Source organism: Gopherus flavomarginatus, chromosome 2 (assembly GCF_025201925.1).
Source record: "Gopherus flavomarginatus isolate rGopFla2 chromosome 2, rGopFla2.mat.asm, whole genome shotgun sequence".
Taxonomy (NCBI): Eukaryota; Metazoa; Chordata; order Testudines; family Testudinidae; genus Gopherus; species Gopherus flavomarginatus.
The window spans coordinates 296,516,344-296,536,651 of NC_066618.1; the positions used below are offsets into that span (position 1 = coordinate 296,516,344).

Consider the following 20,308-nt stretch of genomic DNA (forward strand, 5'->3'; position numbering starts at 1 on the left):
GACCGCGTAAGTGTCGTATGTGCTATAAACCCTCCGCTGGCTTAGCTACCATTTGCCATATTCTGTTGAATGCTTGTGCGATAGCCACCCTCCTGGCCAACGCACTGAGGATTGAACTGGGGATCTCCAGAGCTAGAAGCAGGAGCTGCTACAGTGTGAGCTAAAGAACCAAACTCATTGCCGTTGGGGATCAACACCGCAGGAGGACCAGTTACACACTCTCACCAGTGGGTTTACATGCATGCAGATGGCTTAGGGCTGGTCTACACTAGGGGGGAGATTGATCTAAGATACGCAACTTCAGCTACTTGAATAGCGTAGCTGAAGTCGAAGTATCTTAGATCGATTTACCTCTTGTCTTCACGGCGTGGGATCGACGTCCGTGGCTCCCCCTGTCGACTCCGCTACTGTCATTCATGCTGGTGGAGTTCCGGAGTCGACGGGAGCGCTTTCGGGGATCGATATATCGCGTCTAGATGAGACGCGATATATTGATCCCCGAGAAATCAATCACTATCCGCCAATACAGCGGGTAGTCTAGACGTATCCTTAGAGAAGTACAATTGCCAGGCTTCAAGGACACTTTTCCAAATGTCCCAGAGAGAACCCCCCAGGTTTCTTAGCGTCCCAATGCTCCTCTTGGTGCAGAGAGAGAGCCTGATGTTGTGCAACGTCCTGCTTCATGCCATGTAGTGTCACGGTGCCAGGCCTCCATGCCTGCACAGTTCACAAGTGACGAAGGAGACTGAGTGCTGGTCTACACTACGGGGGGAAATTGATCTTAGATACGCAACTTCAGCTACGTGAATAACATAGCTGAATTCGAATATCTAAGATCGGATTACTCACCTGTCCTCACCGCGCGGGATCGATGTCCGCAGCTCCCCCTTTCGATTCCTCAACTCCGTTGGGGTTGATGGAGTTCCGGAATTGATATAAGCGTGCTCGGGGATCGATATATCACGTCTAGATGAGACGCGATATATCGATCCCCGAGCAATCAATTTTAACCCGCCGATACGGTGGGTAGTCTAGACGTAGCCATAATGTAGGTGGGGAGCACTCCACATTAACCTCTGTGGCAGAGCTCAGATTCCCAGCTCCACCCCTTCTGTTATAAATACGTCGGCTGTGGGATGCTGGCATGAGACCCACTGCATTCTGGCCAACAAGATGTGCCTCCGAAAATGACTTACAGGTTAAATCCACTTCTGTACAATGAGCCAGCACAAGGTCACAGCACCACTTCAGGCCCGCTTCGGCTCTTGGGAAATTCAGAAAAGGATTGGACGCATAACAAATCACGAAGAGATCTCGGGGAATGCCTCGAACAGTTGCTCTCAGTCTGATTGCTGCTTGTGAGTGGTTGACTGCGTCTAACTCCAAAGGATATTTTTCACTTCTTGTCCTAAATAGTTGCATGACGTTGCTGTGTGCTGCTGAACAGCTGGCTTGTTCTATCCCAGATATGGCTGCAATTCAGTGGTGTTGACGAGATCCCCTTTGTACACCATCTGTAAGGCACTTTGGAATCCTTCAGTGAAAGATGTTCTGGAAATGTTAGCTATTTGCATTGATTTAATGGGCTTTGTCGAGTCCCAAGATCCTGATACAGAAGAGGCTGAGACTCGCTGCATTAAGCTAATGACCTTCTCTGGAGTTTCCTGCCTGGAACTGCTGTAGAAGCCAGCCTCGCCCTCTTCACAACTCTGCCATCAGCCACCACATCTGACAGCTTTGCATGAAAGCGCTTCAATTAGGCACTGTTATCCAGTGGTCCAGGCAGTCAGAAAGGATGAAGGACGATGCCTGATGATGTGTGAATTTCCCTTCAGAAAGCCTGACATTCTAAGGGAGGAGAGGGGCTGCCAGGGATGTGAAGGGAACAAAAGCCCTTGTCAGTCTGAATCCTCCTAGCTAATTGCTGCCCGGGACTGAACGCTGTCAGTTCCATCACTCAAAGGCATTCTGGCTTGTCTGCCGCTCAGGCCGGCGGGTTAGCAGATCACTGCGTTCCTCCATCTCCAAGCTGCTCTGTTCAATCGCCGTTTTCCCCGTTGTTTAAAGATGGCACTGGGAAGCCAGTCCCAAAGGTAGGGCTATATTGAGTTCTAGGCACAGCATTGAGCAGAGCGTAGGGGGAGGGAACATCGTCTGAGGTATAGCTCTGGGTGGCACGATGACTCAGGCTTGGGTCACAGTCCTTCCCCTACCCCGTCTTGCACTCAGGAAGGAAGTCAGTTACTGCAGCCCTTGATGGAGAGCCACTTTCTGCCCCTTTGCACCTTAGCATTGTTATTAGAGCTGGTTGAAAATTTTCCGACACACCATTCATTCCTCTCGGAAAATGCCGATTTGATGGAATAAAAATGTTTTATGAGAATGCATCGATTTCTGCAAAATTTCTTTAAAAATCCCATCAGAGTGAAGTGTTATGATGCGGTTGAAGTGCTCCAGAAGTTTTGATCTTTCATTGCAAATTTTCTTCTATGTCATATTGTAAATTATAACGTCAGATAAAAACCAGTTGAAACTGAAACAAAACATTTTGATGGACCTGAAATGAAATTTTCCTGGAAATGTCCTTTCCTGGGAAATTCCAAATGTCAATGTTTCATTCTGATTCAGAATAAAAAGACATTTTGAAATCATGAAATTTCCCTGTGAACTCTAATTCTGATACTCGTATCTCTCCAGTTGTTGATGTTCATTACTTATAGTATTGGAACATCTAGGAACCCTAATCTAGCAGCCAGACCCCTTTCTGCTGGTCTCTGTACAGACCAGTAATGGGGATACTGCAGAGACTCCCCCCACCTGCTCTGCCACTCTCCTCCAACTTGTTCATAGCAGGAATATCCGGAGAGCAAGGGAATGCACTGTGTGCCCAGCCTGGACTCAAGATCCAGGCAGATTCTATTCTGGCAAGGAAGTTTCCTCCTTTTTGCTCCCCTGCCCGGCTTAGTAGAACAATGGCAAAATCTGGCCCATAGGGTTTTGTAAATATTGAAATGGATTTTGCAGAATGTGCTACGAATCAGCGTGGATTTTCTTTGATTTCAATGCAAGCATTTTTCAACAAACACCTTTTTTCAGACAACTCCAAAAAGCTTAGATTACTTTGTGCTAGTCCCTGAGAAGCCAGAAACGAAACTGACTATATATAAACACAGGATACTGACTAGAGCTGGGTGCTATTTTCTGGCTGAAACTATTTTTCTGTGAAAAATGCAGATTCAACAACACCGAAATGTTTAGCAATTCCTGTCAGCTTTGCTGGATCGTTTGCACTGGGAAAAAAACTAAAAGAATCTGAAAAAGTCAGAATGTTTCATTCTACCATTTTTAAAATAAGTCATTTCCATTTTTCAATTCAAAATGGCTTTTTGTTTCAAAATTTCCTTTTAAAAATTAAAGAACTTCCAACGTCACATTCTGGGTCAAACAAAAAATTTGTTCATCCCAAACACATTTTTTTAGACTTCTTGATTTGCCAAACATTTTGTTTTCAGGTCAACTTTAAATGTATTTTTCTCAGACTTTTCAGAATGGCCAGTCAACCAAAAAATCAGTTCTTTGTCCAGCTGTAGTACTGCCCAGTCCGTGGTGTTATACCATCCGTGATAAGTGTAATACAAAGCAAACAAGGGAGAACTTCTGTGTATGGTAGAACTGGGACATGCTGTGATTTCCTTTCTCCTTTGCAGCAATGCTGGCCACTGAGGTGACAGTGCTGCTTGGTAACTTCTTTTCTCTCTCCTTGTTTTCCAGCTGCTGGCTATCATTAGAAGGAGGCCTTCTCTATGCCTTCGTGGGACCAGCAGCTGCAGTCGTTTTGGTATTTACTCTCACTTGAGAGTTTTCTTTTTTCCCTCATGTGCCTTCCTCACTCCCTTCCTCCCTCCCAATTCCTTTTTATCTCCCCTTCAGGGGAAACAACCTTGTAGGAAATAGCAAAAACATCAGAGGCCAGAAATGTGTTGATTTCACCAGCAGCAAAGCATGCCACATGCACCAACTGACTCATTTGGCTCTGAAATGTAACATATCAGCTCTGATCCTCCTTTTAGAACCAAGCTGGTTAAAGCTGCCATGTTGTGGCCTGAACTGGATGGAATCGCAGGGCAATGGTAGGAAACCCTGACACAACCACTTTTAAAAATTGCCATTCCCCATTGAGGTCGGACCACGCTAAGCCAGTACAGCCAGTGTGTATGTGATCATTCTTCCAGACTGGAAGTGCATGCAGGAGCTTTTCTTTTTCAGAGGCTAAATGAAGCTCTTGAAATCAGTGGTCAGACAGTGCTGAGCAGGTCCTGTGCAAGCCCCCTTTGCTTTCAGCTCACAGTATGATCCAGAAGGCATGGATGGGGGAGAGCCACTGCTACTTTAAACTAAAGGAGCCACTGATACATTAAACTAAATTAAATCATGCTCATAAAGAATCTGTGGTTACTTTCCAGTTACTTTGCCTGCTTTCAGGTAAAGGGGCTGCAAAGACCCTGTGCGTGCTGGAGAATCTCTGGGACATGGGGATTTTAGCAATGTTTGATGTTCCTTTCCAAATCAAGCTTTCGCTTTTTTCACCGTATGTGCCTACATGACAATCCCACATAGACAGGAATAAATATGACACAGCTGTGGCCTGCTAGGACATTACTGTGCATCGTGCCCTGGCCCTATGCAATTTCACAATGATGAAGGAGATAGAACTCAGGGTATCCTGCTCTAGAACAGGCTTCTAACAGCTAGGCAAAAGGAAATTTGACTCTCTGTTAGTTGCTAGCAGTATAGGACCTATGGCACACAGTCAAGCAGTTCAGATTACATTCAGTAGAGGGCAGTGGTATACCGATATGCACATTAGCCAGCACAATATACCTCACTGGTTACAGGATCAGTTGAGTTTTACTTAGTAATGTTGCAGATGAGGTCATTTTTATTATAGAGCAAATTATTCTTATAGTCAGTCCTAATTAATAATAGTATGATACAGTATCAGTGCAGTGACTTTGCTGATTTGGACACATGCCAAGGCTGAATGAAGGGGACCTGGTGAAGATAGCGCGGTAGGAGTGGGTGGCAGTAAAGAAGCCCCAAGGAAAGCTGAAGAAGTGATGGATGATTCCATCAAAGAAGATGGCAAGCAGGTGGACCTTAATGACCCATGGGCAGATGAAGATGGCAGATGCTTGACAGTGACCTGATGCCAGTTGATGGGATACAGCGAAGAAGAAGAAGTGCTCTCAGATTAGCCAATCACTTGCCCGTGTATCATATTTTCCATATGGTTTGGTGGCCAAGAGAAGTTAACCAGTACTGGATACACATCTGTGATGGGTCGGAAGTGATATTTGAGAACGTCCAGAGAAACTGGAGTCATTGTCACTCCTCCAGCCATTTTGCTTTTGCTGTGTTGATGAGCAAGACACTAGGAAGGCAGGGAACTTAATCCTCCAGTTTTTCTTAGAATGGGATTCTCTTTGACTTGAAAACAGAAGCATGGTACTTCTTCCCCGCACATCTCTTTTATTATTCTCCCTTTCCAACCACCTGCAGCCCTGTCCTTATTGGCCTCCAGAAAGGGAGTGTCTTCTTGAACTCAAGTATCAGAGGGGTAGCCGTGTTAGTCTGGATCTGTAAAAGCAGCAAAGAATCCTGTGGCACCTTATAGACTAACAGACGTTTTGGAGCATGACGAAGTGGGTATTCACCCACGAAAGCTCATGCTCCAAAATGTCTGTTAGTCTATAAGGTGCCACAGGACTTTTTGCTGCTTTCTTGAACTCAGTGCACTCAATGCATTCTCTCTGCTGGGTGGCAGGAATTTTAAAGAGCCAGGCCTGTAAATTCAGCCTTCTCACTGCCCATACGATCTACAGAAACCCCTGTTTGGTTTACCTCAGCACTGCCAACCCAAAGCATTCAGAAATCATCAGAGTCTCTTGTAGAAACAAGAAGCCAGGTTCTTTTTATTTGCCTTGGAGTTTTGGAGCCTTTAGGGTTCACGGTTTCAGTCTTTTTCCCTGCAGTCTTGACAGCTAGAAATTTACTCTCTTGCAGGTCAAAGCTGCTGTTCTCACGTGATCACATGACTCCGTGAGATGAGGCTTTAAGAACAGCACTAATATTGCAAGGCTCATGAGAACTCACAATACAGTTATCACCATGACTCCAGGCCTCTCTCTGGCTGCATAGATCTTCCATTATTTCACATTCCCTTTCTCCTTGTTTATTCTTTCCCACCCCCCCAAGGTGGTTTCTCTATTTGAGTATGTCTACACAGAGAGAGAAGTGACCCAAGTCAGTTGAATGGTGCTCATGAGGCTTGGACAGCGCGGCTAAAAATTGCTGTGTAGATGGCTGGGCTCAGGCTGGATCCTCGATCTCAGGTTTCAACCCAAGCCTGAACTTCTACACAGCTATTTTTCAGCCCAGAGCCCAAGCCCCATGAGCTCCAGTCAGCTGACCTGGGCCAGCCGTGGGTTCTTTATCCCCATGTAGACATACCGATTATCACTATTGGTGTTAAAGTAGCACCAAGAAGCCCCAACCATTGTGCTGTACACTCATCTCACAGTGAGAGACAGTCTCTGCCTCAGAGAACTTATAGTCTAAATAGACAGACAAAGGGTGGAAGAAAGAGGAAGCAGTATTCTCCCTATTTTATAAATGGGAAACTGAGGCTCAGAGAGAGTAAGTGACTTGCTCAGGGTCACAAAGGAAGTCTGTAGCCAAACCAGGAGTTTAACCACAGTCACCTGAGTCACAAATCTGTGCTTTGACCACAAGACCATCCCTCTTTTGTCCTTCTTCCTTTGATCAAACTCTATGTTCGGGCTTGGAAATATCTTTGTAGACATTGCTATTCTTAGGGTCATCTCCAGCAGCATGTGCACCTCTCACTGACATCAGCAATGGAAGAACAAAGGTGTGATATAACCCTGAGCCTAAAATCCTGCCAAGCTCCCAGTATGTTAGTCGGTTTCACTCACCTGATCTGAGGTGAACTCCAGGATGATACTTCCTTGCTTGGAAGTGTGGTTTGTGGTAGCAGATTTCTGCATGGAGACATTCAGGGCTTGGCTAACATGAGACAAAGCATAATAATCAGCTTCTTTCATCTAGTTATCTTAATGGCTGGATCTCAGACTTGCTTATTCATTTCTAGATATCATCCCAGAGATAAGGAGAGGGAGTTATGAGGCATGTAATTAAGAGTGGATGTCTTTGTAAGCAGGCCACTGCCATACTCCAATGCATGCTTGCAAAGAAACATGGTTATGATTTTTATTTGCTGAAATATCTTGTATTGATTCAATTACTGAGTTACACTACATAACATGGATGCTTCTGGAGATGAATGATAAGAAATGATTTACCATGAGATTGCAGATGAGCCTTTGGGTTGCAGCTAAAAATTCCATCGACTTCCAGGTGAAGCGTAGATGTTACACAGCTGCTGTGTTTACCAACTGCCAACAGGGATAAAGCTCTGAATATACCAGCTGCATTTCAGGCAGAACACACTTGTAACACTCTTGAGTGTACCAGGCATTTCGCACCTATTGGCATGCTAGGGACACACACTAGTAGACCAAGTAGGTACACCAAGCAGACCACACCCGCAGTGCTGGGATCAACCACTGATCTATTCCCTGCACATATCTTTGGCTTTACTGCTCAGAGTCCCTCTGCCTCCTCAGTGTTTTCTCAGAGGCAATCACACCCGGTGGTTTTGGATTTTATTAATACCTGCGGAACAGAATCCAGTGACCAAGCAGCTTATCCTAACCCCAACAGCAGTTTCCTCATGGGGAGGAAAAGTAAATAACCGATAGCAAAAGAGATCAGACTGCGGTGCACCCACGTTCTTATATTGACTGGTCCCTGCTTGCTGCACTAGAGCCAAAGCTGCACCAGGTCTTGGGCTTCCCCCATCATTTAAACTAGCTCATGGTGGATACTTAGCCAAACAAGAACCAGGCCCAAATGTCATTGCCCATTCTTAGCAACAGTTGGTAGCACAGTCCCGGTGTGGTTTAGGTTCTTGTGCTGCAGCTAACTCACCTCAGGTCGACGTTCTCTAGACTTTTTGGTAGTTTCCTGACTCAGAAAAAGTAACACCTGGTTCTCCTCCTCTGTACCCCCGGTGTTGTCATTTACACCAGTGCCGCGCGACTGTCGCCAGGGCAGAAGACAAGGACAAGGTTGCCTGTGTCATTTACATGCAAGGCTCCAGGCAGGAGAGAATCAGGTCCTACCAGTCCAAATTCTGCCTCCTGTACTAACACGAGCAGACCAACTGGCATGAATGGGACTGCTTGCCCAAATAACCAAAGCAGGCTTTTATTTAATGTACTGTTAGTTCACATCATTGGATGGTGCTATTGGATCAGCTGGCAATCAATGAAAACAGCCCTCTCTTTTCTTTTCAAATTAGTGGATTTAGGCAAGTGGATTCAGGCACACAGACTTTTCTACCTTCTACTCCTTTTCACTGAAAACCCTCCAGGACTTTCTTTTAGCCTGTGGATTTTGGTACCTTTGGGTGGAAGCTGCCCCGAGACGACCGGCTTTTAGGACTGTTTTTGAATGACTCTATATTGTTTACCCTAGACTATACCAAATGCCTCATTTGGGCCTTCTGTGTCTCTAGCAGGGTCTCTAGGAAATAACCCAGAGCTGGAGACTGCCTGGTGCTGAGCAATTCCATTGACTAGAGTAGGAGGGTGGGACTTTGCAGGATCAGCCACCTCTTGGAGCTTCTTGGTTCATTCCCAGCAGTGAGGCCCCAGCAGTGAGTTCCTTCTTGCTCCTGCTGAAGCCAGTGGGTCAAATGCAAAGGTGATTCGAAATCTCAGACAGTCTGAAGGAGACTGAAGGGCAAGTTAGGCAGTGTGACGTACATCTTCCTGCCCCGCAATGTGCTGTGTTCACCAGCATAGCCTGCCTCTAGACATGCGTTCAGGGTATGGCTCCCTTGCAGTCAGGAGGTGTGATTGCAGCCCAGGGCTCGGTACATACACAAGGAGCTGCCGCGACCTCACTGCTGTTGTTATTCAAGGGAGCTGCACTCACACCTGCTGACTGCAGTGTAGATGTCCCCGCAGATGCCACTAGACTTAATTATTTAGACTCCTACTTACGTGCCAATGTGTAACTCGCCCCCCTTGCACATCTCTGGATTTGGCCCTACATTCCTGAAAAGCCCCACATGTAGGATTTCTAACCTGAGCAGAATAGTATTGGGACACCATGGCAACAAAACTTGGATGGTGTCATTTTTCCACCATGGTTGCGGCCTCCTTTCCTGTCCCCTTAATGCATTTTCTTGTGACCTGAGTGATACCTGTGTGATGATGGCACATTCACATCTCCGTAGCGCATGCTGAAAGCCCAGTGGCGTTTGCAGAAATGCAGCTTGCAACAGTGAGTCCTGCTGTGCATTAGGAGTTGGGGATTGGTCCTGCTTTGAGCAGGGGGTTGGACTGGATACATCCTGAGGTCCCTTCCACCCTGATATTCTATGATTCAGGACCACTAAGGGAGTTGGCTTCACCTTGTGAGATCTGAACTCCAGGAGGTCCTTGTTGCTTCAGTCATGGGTTCCCCATACATCTGATCAGCACACATATTAATTCATGCTTTTATAAGTGGTCTGAGCTCTCCAGAGAAAAGGTTCTATAGAAGTGGAAAGACATGCATCTCCATGTTGTATATACACAGCTATGATTATGGTCAGCAGATTTCTGTTCTGAGCCTGACCAATCATGCCAAGGGACCATGTGCTTCCCTCTCATATATGTGTAGGACTGGAAGAGACCTCAGTAGGTCAGCTAGTCCAGTTCCCTGCGCTCAAGGCAGGGCTCATCCTCTAACACAGTGGTTCTCAACCCATTTACCTTTGTGAGCCTCATGCAGTACTACCTGTATGGTCCTGAGGATGTCACATGAGCTGCAGCTCTGTGCTGATTGGGCTGCAGGTTGAGCACCACTGCTCTGACACCTCTTGGAAACAGATGGCTAGCACAGGCTCCACCCTTGGCAACTGCATCGTCCCCCAAAGTCAACATAAGGCTAAGATAGCTATATCATTGACATGCCACTTGCCCTGAATGTGGCTGCTTTCACCACATATTGGAGTGCCTCTGAGCAGAACCACAGGGCGGTGAGAATGGCAGACTCTCACCACTGCCTGGTCTCACCTTGCCATGGCTGCAGCAGCTCCTTTAGCTTATGTCAGAGATGCTGAAAAGCATTTGAAACCCAGCCCGTCTCCTCTCCCATTTGCCTTTCTCTATGTGTATTCCCCAGAACGGCCCTGATCATTTGGTTGGGCTGCCTGTGTTTTCCTTTCTAGACTCCGAGCATTCATCGCCCAAAGCCCATCAGGCTTCAGATGCTCGTGCTATGATGTGACCGCTTTGCAGTCTTGTCCTGAGTCACAATGACCTCTCAGATCTGCTAGCCGCTACACTGGGTGTTGCTAAACCCACTGGCCTGCATTCGGGGGGCTGTGGAGGGGTGGCAAGAGGAGGGATGACTACTGGTCAGCTGGAGTAGATGTTCATGTGCCAACCTTACCGAAAGTTTTTGTGTTATTGAGTCCATCCTGAGCCGTTTAAAAACAAACCTGTCTGTTATTTTTCTTCCAACAGGTGAACATGGTTATTGGCATTCTGGTTTTTAACAAACTTGTATCCAAAGATGGGATAACAGATAAGAAACTGAAGGAACGGGCAGGGTATGCCTTATCACTACATCTAAGCAAAGAATGAAAATAAAAAATGCCATGATCAATAACCAGACAGAGAGCAGAAAGACAGATGGGGGAAAAAAAGCCATGTAGAAAAAGACTGATTTAAAACAACAGCAACAGAAGCATAACTTTTTGCTGTGCCACTGGGTGCAGGGGAGACAAAACATGAGATGCAGCATTGTGTTAGCAAGCACGGGGGTCAGACGTTCAGACGGCATCAGCCCTGGCTGACATATCACAGTGAAGATTAGGAAAAGCCTTGCTTAGTACTAACTCCCTGCGACAACAGCTGGCTAGGAAAAGGACGTGAGTGTTTGGAGCATGGCGCAAGCTGGGGAGAGGTGCAGAGAGAATAAAGGCAAGGAAGATGCATCCTGTAGAGTGCTGAGCTCCCTCACTGCCTGCCAAAGTGAGGGTGCTCAGGACCTCACAGAAATGGGCCTGCTGGATTTCTGAGTGCATATATGTGTAGGGCTGGGCAGATGCCATGATGGAAAGAGAGAATGATAGAGCTGGACTCGTCTTCCAGGCCTTTCTGGTATCCCAAATTCTGTTTACATTGCAGATCTCCCTGGTTTTCTTTTGAAACGCATCTTGATTTCTTTGTGAGCCAGATCCCACAGCCCTTGCTCACTTGATTTCAGGGGGTGTCGCTGTGGGCAGCCAGACAGAGCCCTAAATACCATGCCAGTGCTTGGCTGACTTAGAACCAAGCCCTGAGTCCACTGAAGACAAATGGATTTTTCCCACTGGTTTCAGGTGGGCCATTTTTTGCCTTGAGATGAGTTAGTTCACACACCCACGGCAGCATCCAGGCCAGACTTGCAGCCTGTGCTACCTCTCAGACTTCGAGGAAGGGGCCAGAAAATGACCCATAGTCTCCAGGGGTCTGTTTAAAATCAGATCAGAAGTAAGGCAGTGCAGCGCAGCACCTCTGATAATGTAAACACATCAAACCTTGCAGCCCTACCTGTGCCGCTTCATGTACAGACTGTCCGTTCTCTGTCACTCCAGTAATTCCAGTGAGGAGCACAAACACCTGCCCCCATTCGTACATTGCTGTTAGCTGGTGGTCTCTGATTTACCATCCGAAGTGCCATTGTAGTTTTGAAAATGTCACTTGCTTCCAGGGGCTGAGTGTGTTGGTGCCTAAATACCACAGTGATGAGGCAATTGTAAATACTTGAGAGAGGAGACAACTGGATTCACAAGGGGTGGGTGGGAAAGGTACAAGATAGATCTATATCTGCAGCCCTGGGAAATGAAGTAGATGCCACATTAACATACCTATTGTAAAGGGGGATAAACCAGGGCTCCTAAATGATGGGCATTACCTGGGATCCGTTGGGATCTAGTGGATTAGGCACCATTTTAAGAGTCAAGGGTCTTGACTTTTTCTCCTGGTTGTAGTACAGAAGACCAGAGAGACCAAGAATTCCATGGTCCATGGAGTGTGATCTCGCCAGGCGCACTCCCCACCATTCCCCAAAACTCAGAGCAATATGGGGAAAGAGGTGCTGCTGTCCGTAGGCTGTTAAACCATCAGCTTAGCAGTGTTGCTGTAGCCATGTCAGTCCCAGGATATTAGAGAGACATAGTGAGTGAGGGAACATATTTTATTGCCCCAGCTTCTGTTAATGAGAGAGACACATCTTCGGGCCACACAGAGCTCTTCTTAGGTCTGTCTCTCTCCCCAACAGAAGTTTGGCCAATAAAAGATACTACCTCACCCACCTTTTCTTTCCAAACCATCGGCTTGACATCCGTTTTATACCAGTAAGCAAGTACTAGGTGCCATGATCACCAAGTGCTAATTCAGTGGAATTGCTGTCAGGTTCCATGGTCTTTACCATCGATTCACCGTGCAGTTAGTTGCCTTCTAAATCAAAGGATTTTACAGGATTCTTGGGCCTGAAGATGCCTGAAAATGCCAGTGGCATTGCATTGTGAAATATACAGCGAGAATACAGATTCTGCTCATGTAACTCAGCTGAAGTCAGCAGCTAATGGCGTTACACCTGATTCACACGGGTGCAATGGAGGGCTTCTAATCCTCACTAAGAAATAAGAGGATTTTAAAAAAATTGACTTTTTGATTCAAGCTCTTGAGGCTCCCAAATGGAATAGGTCATCGGTGAAATGAGGTGAGACGTTCTCTGGCAGCCTGCCTGTTGGTTATTTGCATAAGCACCTTTTTTTCTGGCTTTACTTTGGGAAGAGAGGTGTCAGAGAAGAGAGGCAAAGAGCAGGGATGTTAAAACCTCCAGACACCCTGTCTGCTGGAGGATAATTCCTCCGGGTGGGGACTCAGTGTGTTTATTTAAAAATATTGTTATTCAGAGCTAGGCTGATATGTAATAGCTGAGGATCAGGCCCCAGATTCTTCTCTCGCACCAGGGCAAATTGTTGACATTGGTGGCTTTACGCCTGTATAACAGGGGGAAAGAATGCAAGTGCACCATCCCTTGTTGCTGGGGGAAAAAGAGGGACCTGGGGAGCAACCTTCAGTGCACTGCCGAACACTGCTGCTGCTAAAGGAGGGGGCTTTATTGCCTCCCCTACAAAGAGAGAACTAGAGTAAATACTTTAACCCCGAACAAGAGTCTGCAGCCAGATAATTACAATTGAAAGTGAATGTTCAGATAAGTCATTGATTGGATTAGCAGAGGAGAGAGGCATTGTCTTGTGTGCTCACTCTCTCTCTGAGCAAAAACACCCCGAAGTCCTTATTTAAAAGATGCCAGCTGGTTATTGATCATACTGAATGTTATACTTTGAAAACAAAACTGACAAAAAAAACCCCTTTTTTTCTGATGTTTTTTGTTGTTCCCCCCCTTTCTCTTCTTTTATCCTCTTTCGTTTCCATGTGTGCATGTGTGCGTGTAATGATTTTAAACGTTCTCTGTGTTTAATGATTTTGCCAATTTCATTCTCCTTTTGAAACACACCCATTGAGAACCCTAATATGCCTCAGGGAACTGTGTCACATCTAGCCAGTCATTTACAGTGTGGGCTTGGGAGCCATGTTGGAAGGTAATTCTGGAAACCATCAAGACAAGCAACTGCATTGGAGATCTTTGAGTTTGGGCACTAGAGGGGAACTGGTATAACCAGTGTCTCTGTTTCTCTTGTAGTAGAGGCAAGAAGTATGGTTCGCTATAGGAGAGAAAGCTATGTGACACTATAATAAGCACAAAACAATCCCTAGCCTACAGTAGTTCTCATTAACAAGTCAACAGTCACCATACCGTGATATCTGAGATACAACAGTTTTTTCCCCTATACTTAGAACAGGAAATAACTGTGATTATTGTGTCAATATTCTTGGCAAATGTTGACTTTCTAATGGTAATGACCTCACACGAATACCGTACACGCCAGCACTTAGGCCAAGATCTACAAAGATATTTAAGCACCTGACTCCCTCTGATTTCTGCGATTTCAATGAGGGTTAGGCACCTCTGTACCTTTGAGGATCGGGGCCTTGTAGCACAATGATGAGTGCAGATATATAGCTAGCTAGATCAACACGCACCATCAGCCTGCACATGTATATCACCACACTGTGCACTAGAGCTGGGGAAAAGAGTATATCACGTTTTCAGTGAATACTCACTCCACATTGGCAATCAGTTCCCTATGGCCAGTCTTATCCCTTTTGCATTCACTTGCTGCAGACATTCAGCATTTGGGTTTTACTGAGGCGTGGGCCTGTGTCCAGGCACAACACAGCTTGAATTATGAATATCTGCTGCCAGTGTATCAAGTAAAACAATTGTAAAGATGTCAAATAAATTAAAATGGGGTCAGATTCTAATCCCTGTACACTCCGTAGTACTTTCCCCCACAAGTTGTGGCACTGAAATCAGTCAAGCTACTCACGGCTTCCAGTGCTGGTCAATAAATATATCACAATCCAGGCCCTCATGAATACTTTGGAAGAGATTGTGATCTGCTTGTAGTCTTTTAGCAAGCAGAAAAAGAAGCTAAATTCACAGAATACGGTATTTGCTATGATTATTTCCTTTGCTGTACTGCACATACTCCCCTCCCCCCAAAATAGACACATGGACTACACAATCAGCCCTCCCCCCAACAAACACACACCAGAATATGAACCACCTATATCTGTGTTTACTTGTCCCAGCTGTGTGTGCCCACATGACAGCGAACCTCTTTCTGGTGTGTTGTCACTTACTTCCTAGCAGAGGTTCCCATCAAATGCCTTGTTAGATCGCATTTTTTGCTCCTTATACTTCCCTGTTCCTTGTGGCCCACAATGGAAATCTGGGGAGAAAGCACCTTTTCAAGGGTCATTCAGTGGATGTGTCTCAGCAAGGCACACACAGTGCCAAATTTATGCCTGGTGTGACTCCGTTGATTTCACTGGATTTACACTATCCATAAGTTTGGAGCACACTTGCTAGAAGACATGCAATTATTTATACACTCACATCCAATGGAGCCAGTGGCTAATTTTGTCTCTGTCTCAAGGCTGTGATAGCTGTGAGATCCCTTAGCTACAAGTCATTATTTCTGATGAAAGTAATGGCTTATGTTATACCAGCTCATTAAAAACTGTCCAGTAGCCTTTTAAGTAATAAGCCCATTGGACACATTATAAATACTAAGCTGGTTTTCACAGTAACATGCTTTCTTGTATTTTAGACTGAATACATAGTTAGAAAAGCTAAGGAAAGACATTTGTCTAGTCCACCTTCAAGGCAAAGTGGGTTTGCAAACACTTTGCATTTGGTATTAACTAACTGCCTCTCACCAATGGTGCAAGGCACACCCACTGAGGGTGAATATCATGCTGTCTCTTGCCAGTGAAATAGCACTCTCTCTGCTGTTAAGCTATTTTACTGGCTTTATTAAATCCAAGTGTGATGTCCAAAACCTGTGCATGGGCCCTCAAATACCTGTCTGTGGCTAGTGCCATTGTGAAAACAGAGTGGTCCTTCTCTGGATACATGGACGGAGCAGCGGGGATGTATAATTGCCTACACCGTATGGGATGTCGGCACAGCAGCTGTGAGGTGTAATGCCCATTTTAGGTAGAAGTTCACGCACTAGCTCTCACTGAGCTGGCACACTCAAAATTTCAGCATGGCCCGGTGGCTCAGGCTAGCCGCCCAAGTACAGTCCTGTCCGAGATCCTAGTTATGTACTCGGGCCACTGGCCTGAGCCGAGGCCACCATGGCCCCACAGATTTTTTTAGTGAACTAGCTCAATGTGAGCCCTACCCTTGCTGGGAATTACACCACCCAGCTTCTGTTCAGACATACTCTTTATGAGCAAGGCCCAGAGTTAAGCGTTGTTGACTCCTAAAAGAGGATCCTTGCTGGAGGCAAGGAAACAACCTGGTGGGACCTGCAGTTCCAGCTCTCTTTATGGAAGGATTTAGACCCTGAATCAGCAAAGTTCTTAAATCCATGCTTAACCTTACGCACATCAATAATCCGATCTCTGTTGAGCAAAGCGTTTAAACACATGCTTAATGGGAAGTAATGCTTAAGACCCATTGAAAACAATAGGATTTAAGCATGTGCTTAACCGTAACCATGGCCTTCTTTGCTTTGCTGAATCAGGGACTAAGGGCCAGATTTTTAAAGGTATTTAGATATCTAAAAATGCAGATAGGTGCCTAGTGGAATTTTCAGAAGTGCCTAGGCACCATTGATAGGTACCCTACATACCTTTATAACTCTGGCCCCGAGTCACTAATGATTTCTTTCTTTCCTGTCACCGTCTGCTGCTAGGAAGGTATTTTGCCTGCTGGCTGAGCTAGAGCAGAAGGGACAGTGGAAAAAGCATGTCGTCTACACCTCACTCTGCTTCATCAAACAAAATTAGCCAACACAGTGCTGGTCCCACCAGCCCTACTTCTTGCCTTTCAAGTGCAACACGGTGCAGCCGGGCCAGAAGCAAAAACACCACAGAGAAAGGACAGACGGGGAGAGAAAATATGCTCACGATCAAAAACATGCAAGCAGGCCTGGGAGGGTAAGAAAAACATGCAGTAAAAGGTTACCACCAATGGAGGCATCAGAGGGTCGCCCTGAGCCCGGCGGAACCTTTCCCAACACGGTTCCTCCCACACCCGTGGCACCAGCACAGCTCTTGACTTGACTCCATGCATCTGGAATGACACAGCCGAGAGTTTTATTCCTTCCTGTCTTTTGACCTCTTCACTCAAAATGGGTGTGGTGTGGCTGGTTGGTTCCTTTTTTTTTTCCCTTTTCTTTTCTGTTCCTTTCTTCGTTTGTGTTCACAAGCAAAGTGTTTTGTTTTGTTTCAGTCTTTTGATTTTAATTGCAGTCAGATGGCAGTGCCTCTTTACGGCATGACGCTCAAATGTTCCAAGTGTGGAGTAGTTTCTTCCGCTGAAGTTTCGGCCACAGCCACCAGTAACGCCATGTTAGTTCCTCTAATTTCAACTTCTTGCTTTCTTTCGTTCTCGCTTTCTTTCTTTCTCGCTTTCTTTATTTGATTTCCCTCTTTCATTTTATTCCCTGTTTGTTTTCTCTCCCCATGTCCCACCCACCCTCCTGCCTTCCCATCCCCTTGGGCCATAAGAAGTTAGAAGTGTAGGCTTCCTGCAATGTCCCTGGAACAAAGCCTGCAAGAGTTAAAGTCCTGGGGTGGACTAGACCCTACCGGGTGCTGAGCACTCCAGCAAAACACTTTGATATGTCTTTAAAGCCATGCAGGTGACTAGCCCCACTGACATCAATGGGGCTATTCACGTACTTAAAATTGAGCCCCAAATTCAGCATAGCGCTTGGGGCTTGACTCTTGATGGTAACACTCCCATTGACTTTAATAGCTCATCGATGCACAAATTAAAGACAGAAGGGGCCGCTGTGATCATGTAGCCTGGACTCCTGCTTAACACATGCCGTAGGACTTCCCAGGCTCAAACCCTCAGCCCCCAGTTTAGCAAAGCACTTAAACACGTGCTTTAGTCCCATTCACTTCGGTGGAACAGACTGCTTAAAAATCACCACATACTGAATCAACCCTCAGTGTCCTACTGGACCATGCAAGAGTGCTCATCACCTCACAGGACAGAGCCCCTGGTTCACTACATGTTCTTTGGCACAGAGAATCTTACAGAAGCAAGGAGCTGTTTGAACTGGATTTAGATGCCTTTGGTTCAAGGGACACTGTCAAGTGACAAAATAAAATATTGTTAAACGTTGTAAGTTTGATACTAACTGGTTTTGAGCTGGTTGAAAATTTTAAAAGTCATGAACTCAGGGATGTTTTTGTTCTGCTGTTTTTTTAATGGATCAGGGTTTGGTTTTTTGAAAGTTTCTGTAGAATGCTATTTTCAGCATTTTGGGGAGGTGTTTTTCATTTTGATTGTAATTGACAAAACAAAATGTTTCAATTTTGAAATGATTTTTTTTTTCAAAAATGAATGGTTTTGATTTTGAAGAGTCCCCATCATTTGACTAAACTGACCAATCAAACTTTGCAATGGAAAAAACAAACCAAAAAAGTGAAGTTTTTTGTTGAAAAACTTTGAAAAATTGAAAAATTTCAAGAAATCAAAAAGGTTTTTGAAAATTTTCATTTTTGAAAAATGACCAAATTTCATCAAAATAATTTGAATGAAAAATTTTGATCAACTCTATTGACAGCTTAGATTTTTTGAAACTGTGAGGATTAAAAAAATCATATTTACTTTTCCTTGATGATCCTGTTTTACTTTGTTCACCAGCTTGGATGGTGAAACTGCACTGGGTGTGACACTTGTGTGTTTCTAGTGAGTTTCACATACCAATTCCTGTGAATTAGCACCACATCGTGGCATCTCAGTTTCCTACCATTCAGGAGGAATGTTTAAATCTAGCAAAAATATGATCATTAATGAAAATGATATATTTCATGGAATAAAGATATAATTCATATTAAGTTTTGCAAGCCACACTACTTTTTTGAAACAAATTCAAATATATTGTCCTATTCTACTTGACATTGTTCCTGTACAAAATACACTAATTCATTTTCAAATTTTTAAAAAAATGGCTTTACAGGGCCGTTGGAAATCACTGTCTCCCACTGAGCCTGAGAGCTGCTCATTTACTCAATTGATTTGATAAGTATCAGTAAAAGAATGTATATATGCCTTGTTTTCCTGGCAACAGAATAACAAAATCAGTAAATTTCAGTGCAAGATTTTGTTTGCTGTGATCTTGCCTTTGATAAAGGACATCTGAGCACCTGAAGAAGAATTTGTATTGTTGGCCCCGACCCCACTCCCATCATCCACTTGGTTCTGCGGTTCATTATTATCATTTTGCCCACTCCAAATCTCTTGCAAACAAGGCTGTTAATGAGGCAAAATCCTAGAGTAGCTGACCTTGCCTCTTGTTGATATCACTATTACATTATGCTGGGCATTCGAATCATTAATGCCAGGTTTGGGGCCAGCTTTACCTTTTGATATTGAGACCTTTGGATGAAAATTGCACAGGGCAGATGTAGACTGGATTCTTGGCTCCTCTCTGGCACAGACTATAGCAGTGTCTGTTGTGGTTGGTGGAGAAAGGCAGAGAAGGAATAGCAGTGCCTTGTTATTTCCATGTTTCTGTCTGGCAGAGGCATCACCTGTCAGACCAGAAGGTCCCCTGGACAGCAGAATGCATCTGGGATGATGGTGCATGAAAATACACAGCAGGGTCTCCATTTGCTTGACTTAGGGGATTTATGGTACTTTCTGACAGCTGGGTCATGAAAACACCCATGCATCAGACTGAAGAGGAGGCAGAAAAATAGGCGTTTAGCACCAGTCGTTCCCAGACTGGGAAGAATCAGACCACACCACTGGTAGGGAGGGCTAGGTAGGAGGTGAGAGCAGGGCAAAGGTCAGGGGTACTGGACATTGCCAGGTTTCTTTTCTTGGTAAACATTGAAACAGTTCAGAAGGTGGAAAACTTTGGACCTCTTTGACCCATGAAGTGTAGAGCAAATGTGCTAGATGTGTCCTTTACCAAGTTGGCTTCCAGCTATGGACTCTACCGCCATGCTGTAAAACTGTTCCCTGCTAAGCTGCACTTTGAGAAGCTGCGTAGATTATTTTGCTGGTGAATGGGCTCTTCTTCCTACTGGGACCTCTTTTTAGCTGATTTGTGCCCGGTCTGCCTGCTTCCTTATCCCTGGCCAAACGCTACCCTAAAATCTTTTGCTTTTGCCACCTTGGGAAGAGGTTTGATCTGAAAATGGGACTGCTACAGATGGTCTTCTCAGCCATACCAATTCTTTGCATGTTTTCTATGAAAAGGGGGCTGCACTGCAGAAAATTGGAGTTACTGTTGTTTTGATTAGATAGCTAACTAGCTAGAACAGGGGTAGGCAACCTATGGCACATGTGCCGAAAGCAGCACGCGAGCTGATTTTCAGTAGCACTCACACTGCCCGGGTCCTGGCCACCAGTCCGGGGGGCTCTGCATTTTAATTTAATTTTTAATGAAGCTTCTTAAACATTTTTGAATCCTTGTTTACTTTACATACAACAATAGTTTAGTTATATATTA

At 45.1% G+C, this 20,308-nt stretch overlaps 1 protein-coding gene across 2 annotated transcripts in view; it reads left to right on the forward strand.

Moving 5' to 3' along the window:
• Nucleotides 1-20,308, forward strand: part of ADGRB1 (adhesion G protein-coupled receptor B1) — a 383,634-nt gene that overhangs the window by 327,493 nt on the left and 35,833 nt on the right. For both annotated transcript variants that reach the window (XM_050940709.1, XM_050940708.1), the window contains 2 exons: nt 3,772-3,838; nt 10,662-10,747. In XM_050940709.1, coding sequence (XP_050796666.1) covers nt 3,772-3,838; nt 10,662-10,747 — 153 coding nt within the window. The remainder of the gene's footprint in view (nt 1-3,771; nt 3,839-10,661; nt 10,748-20,308) is intronic.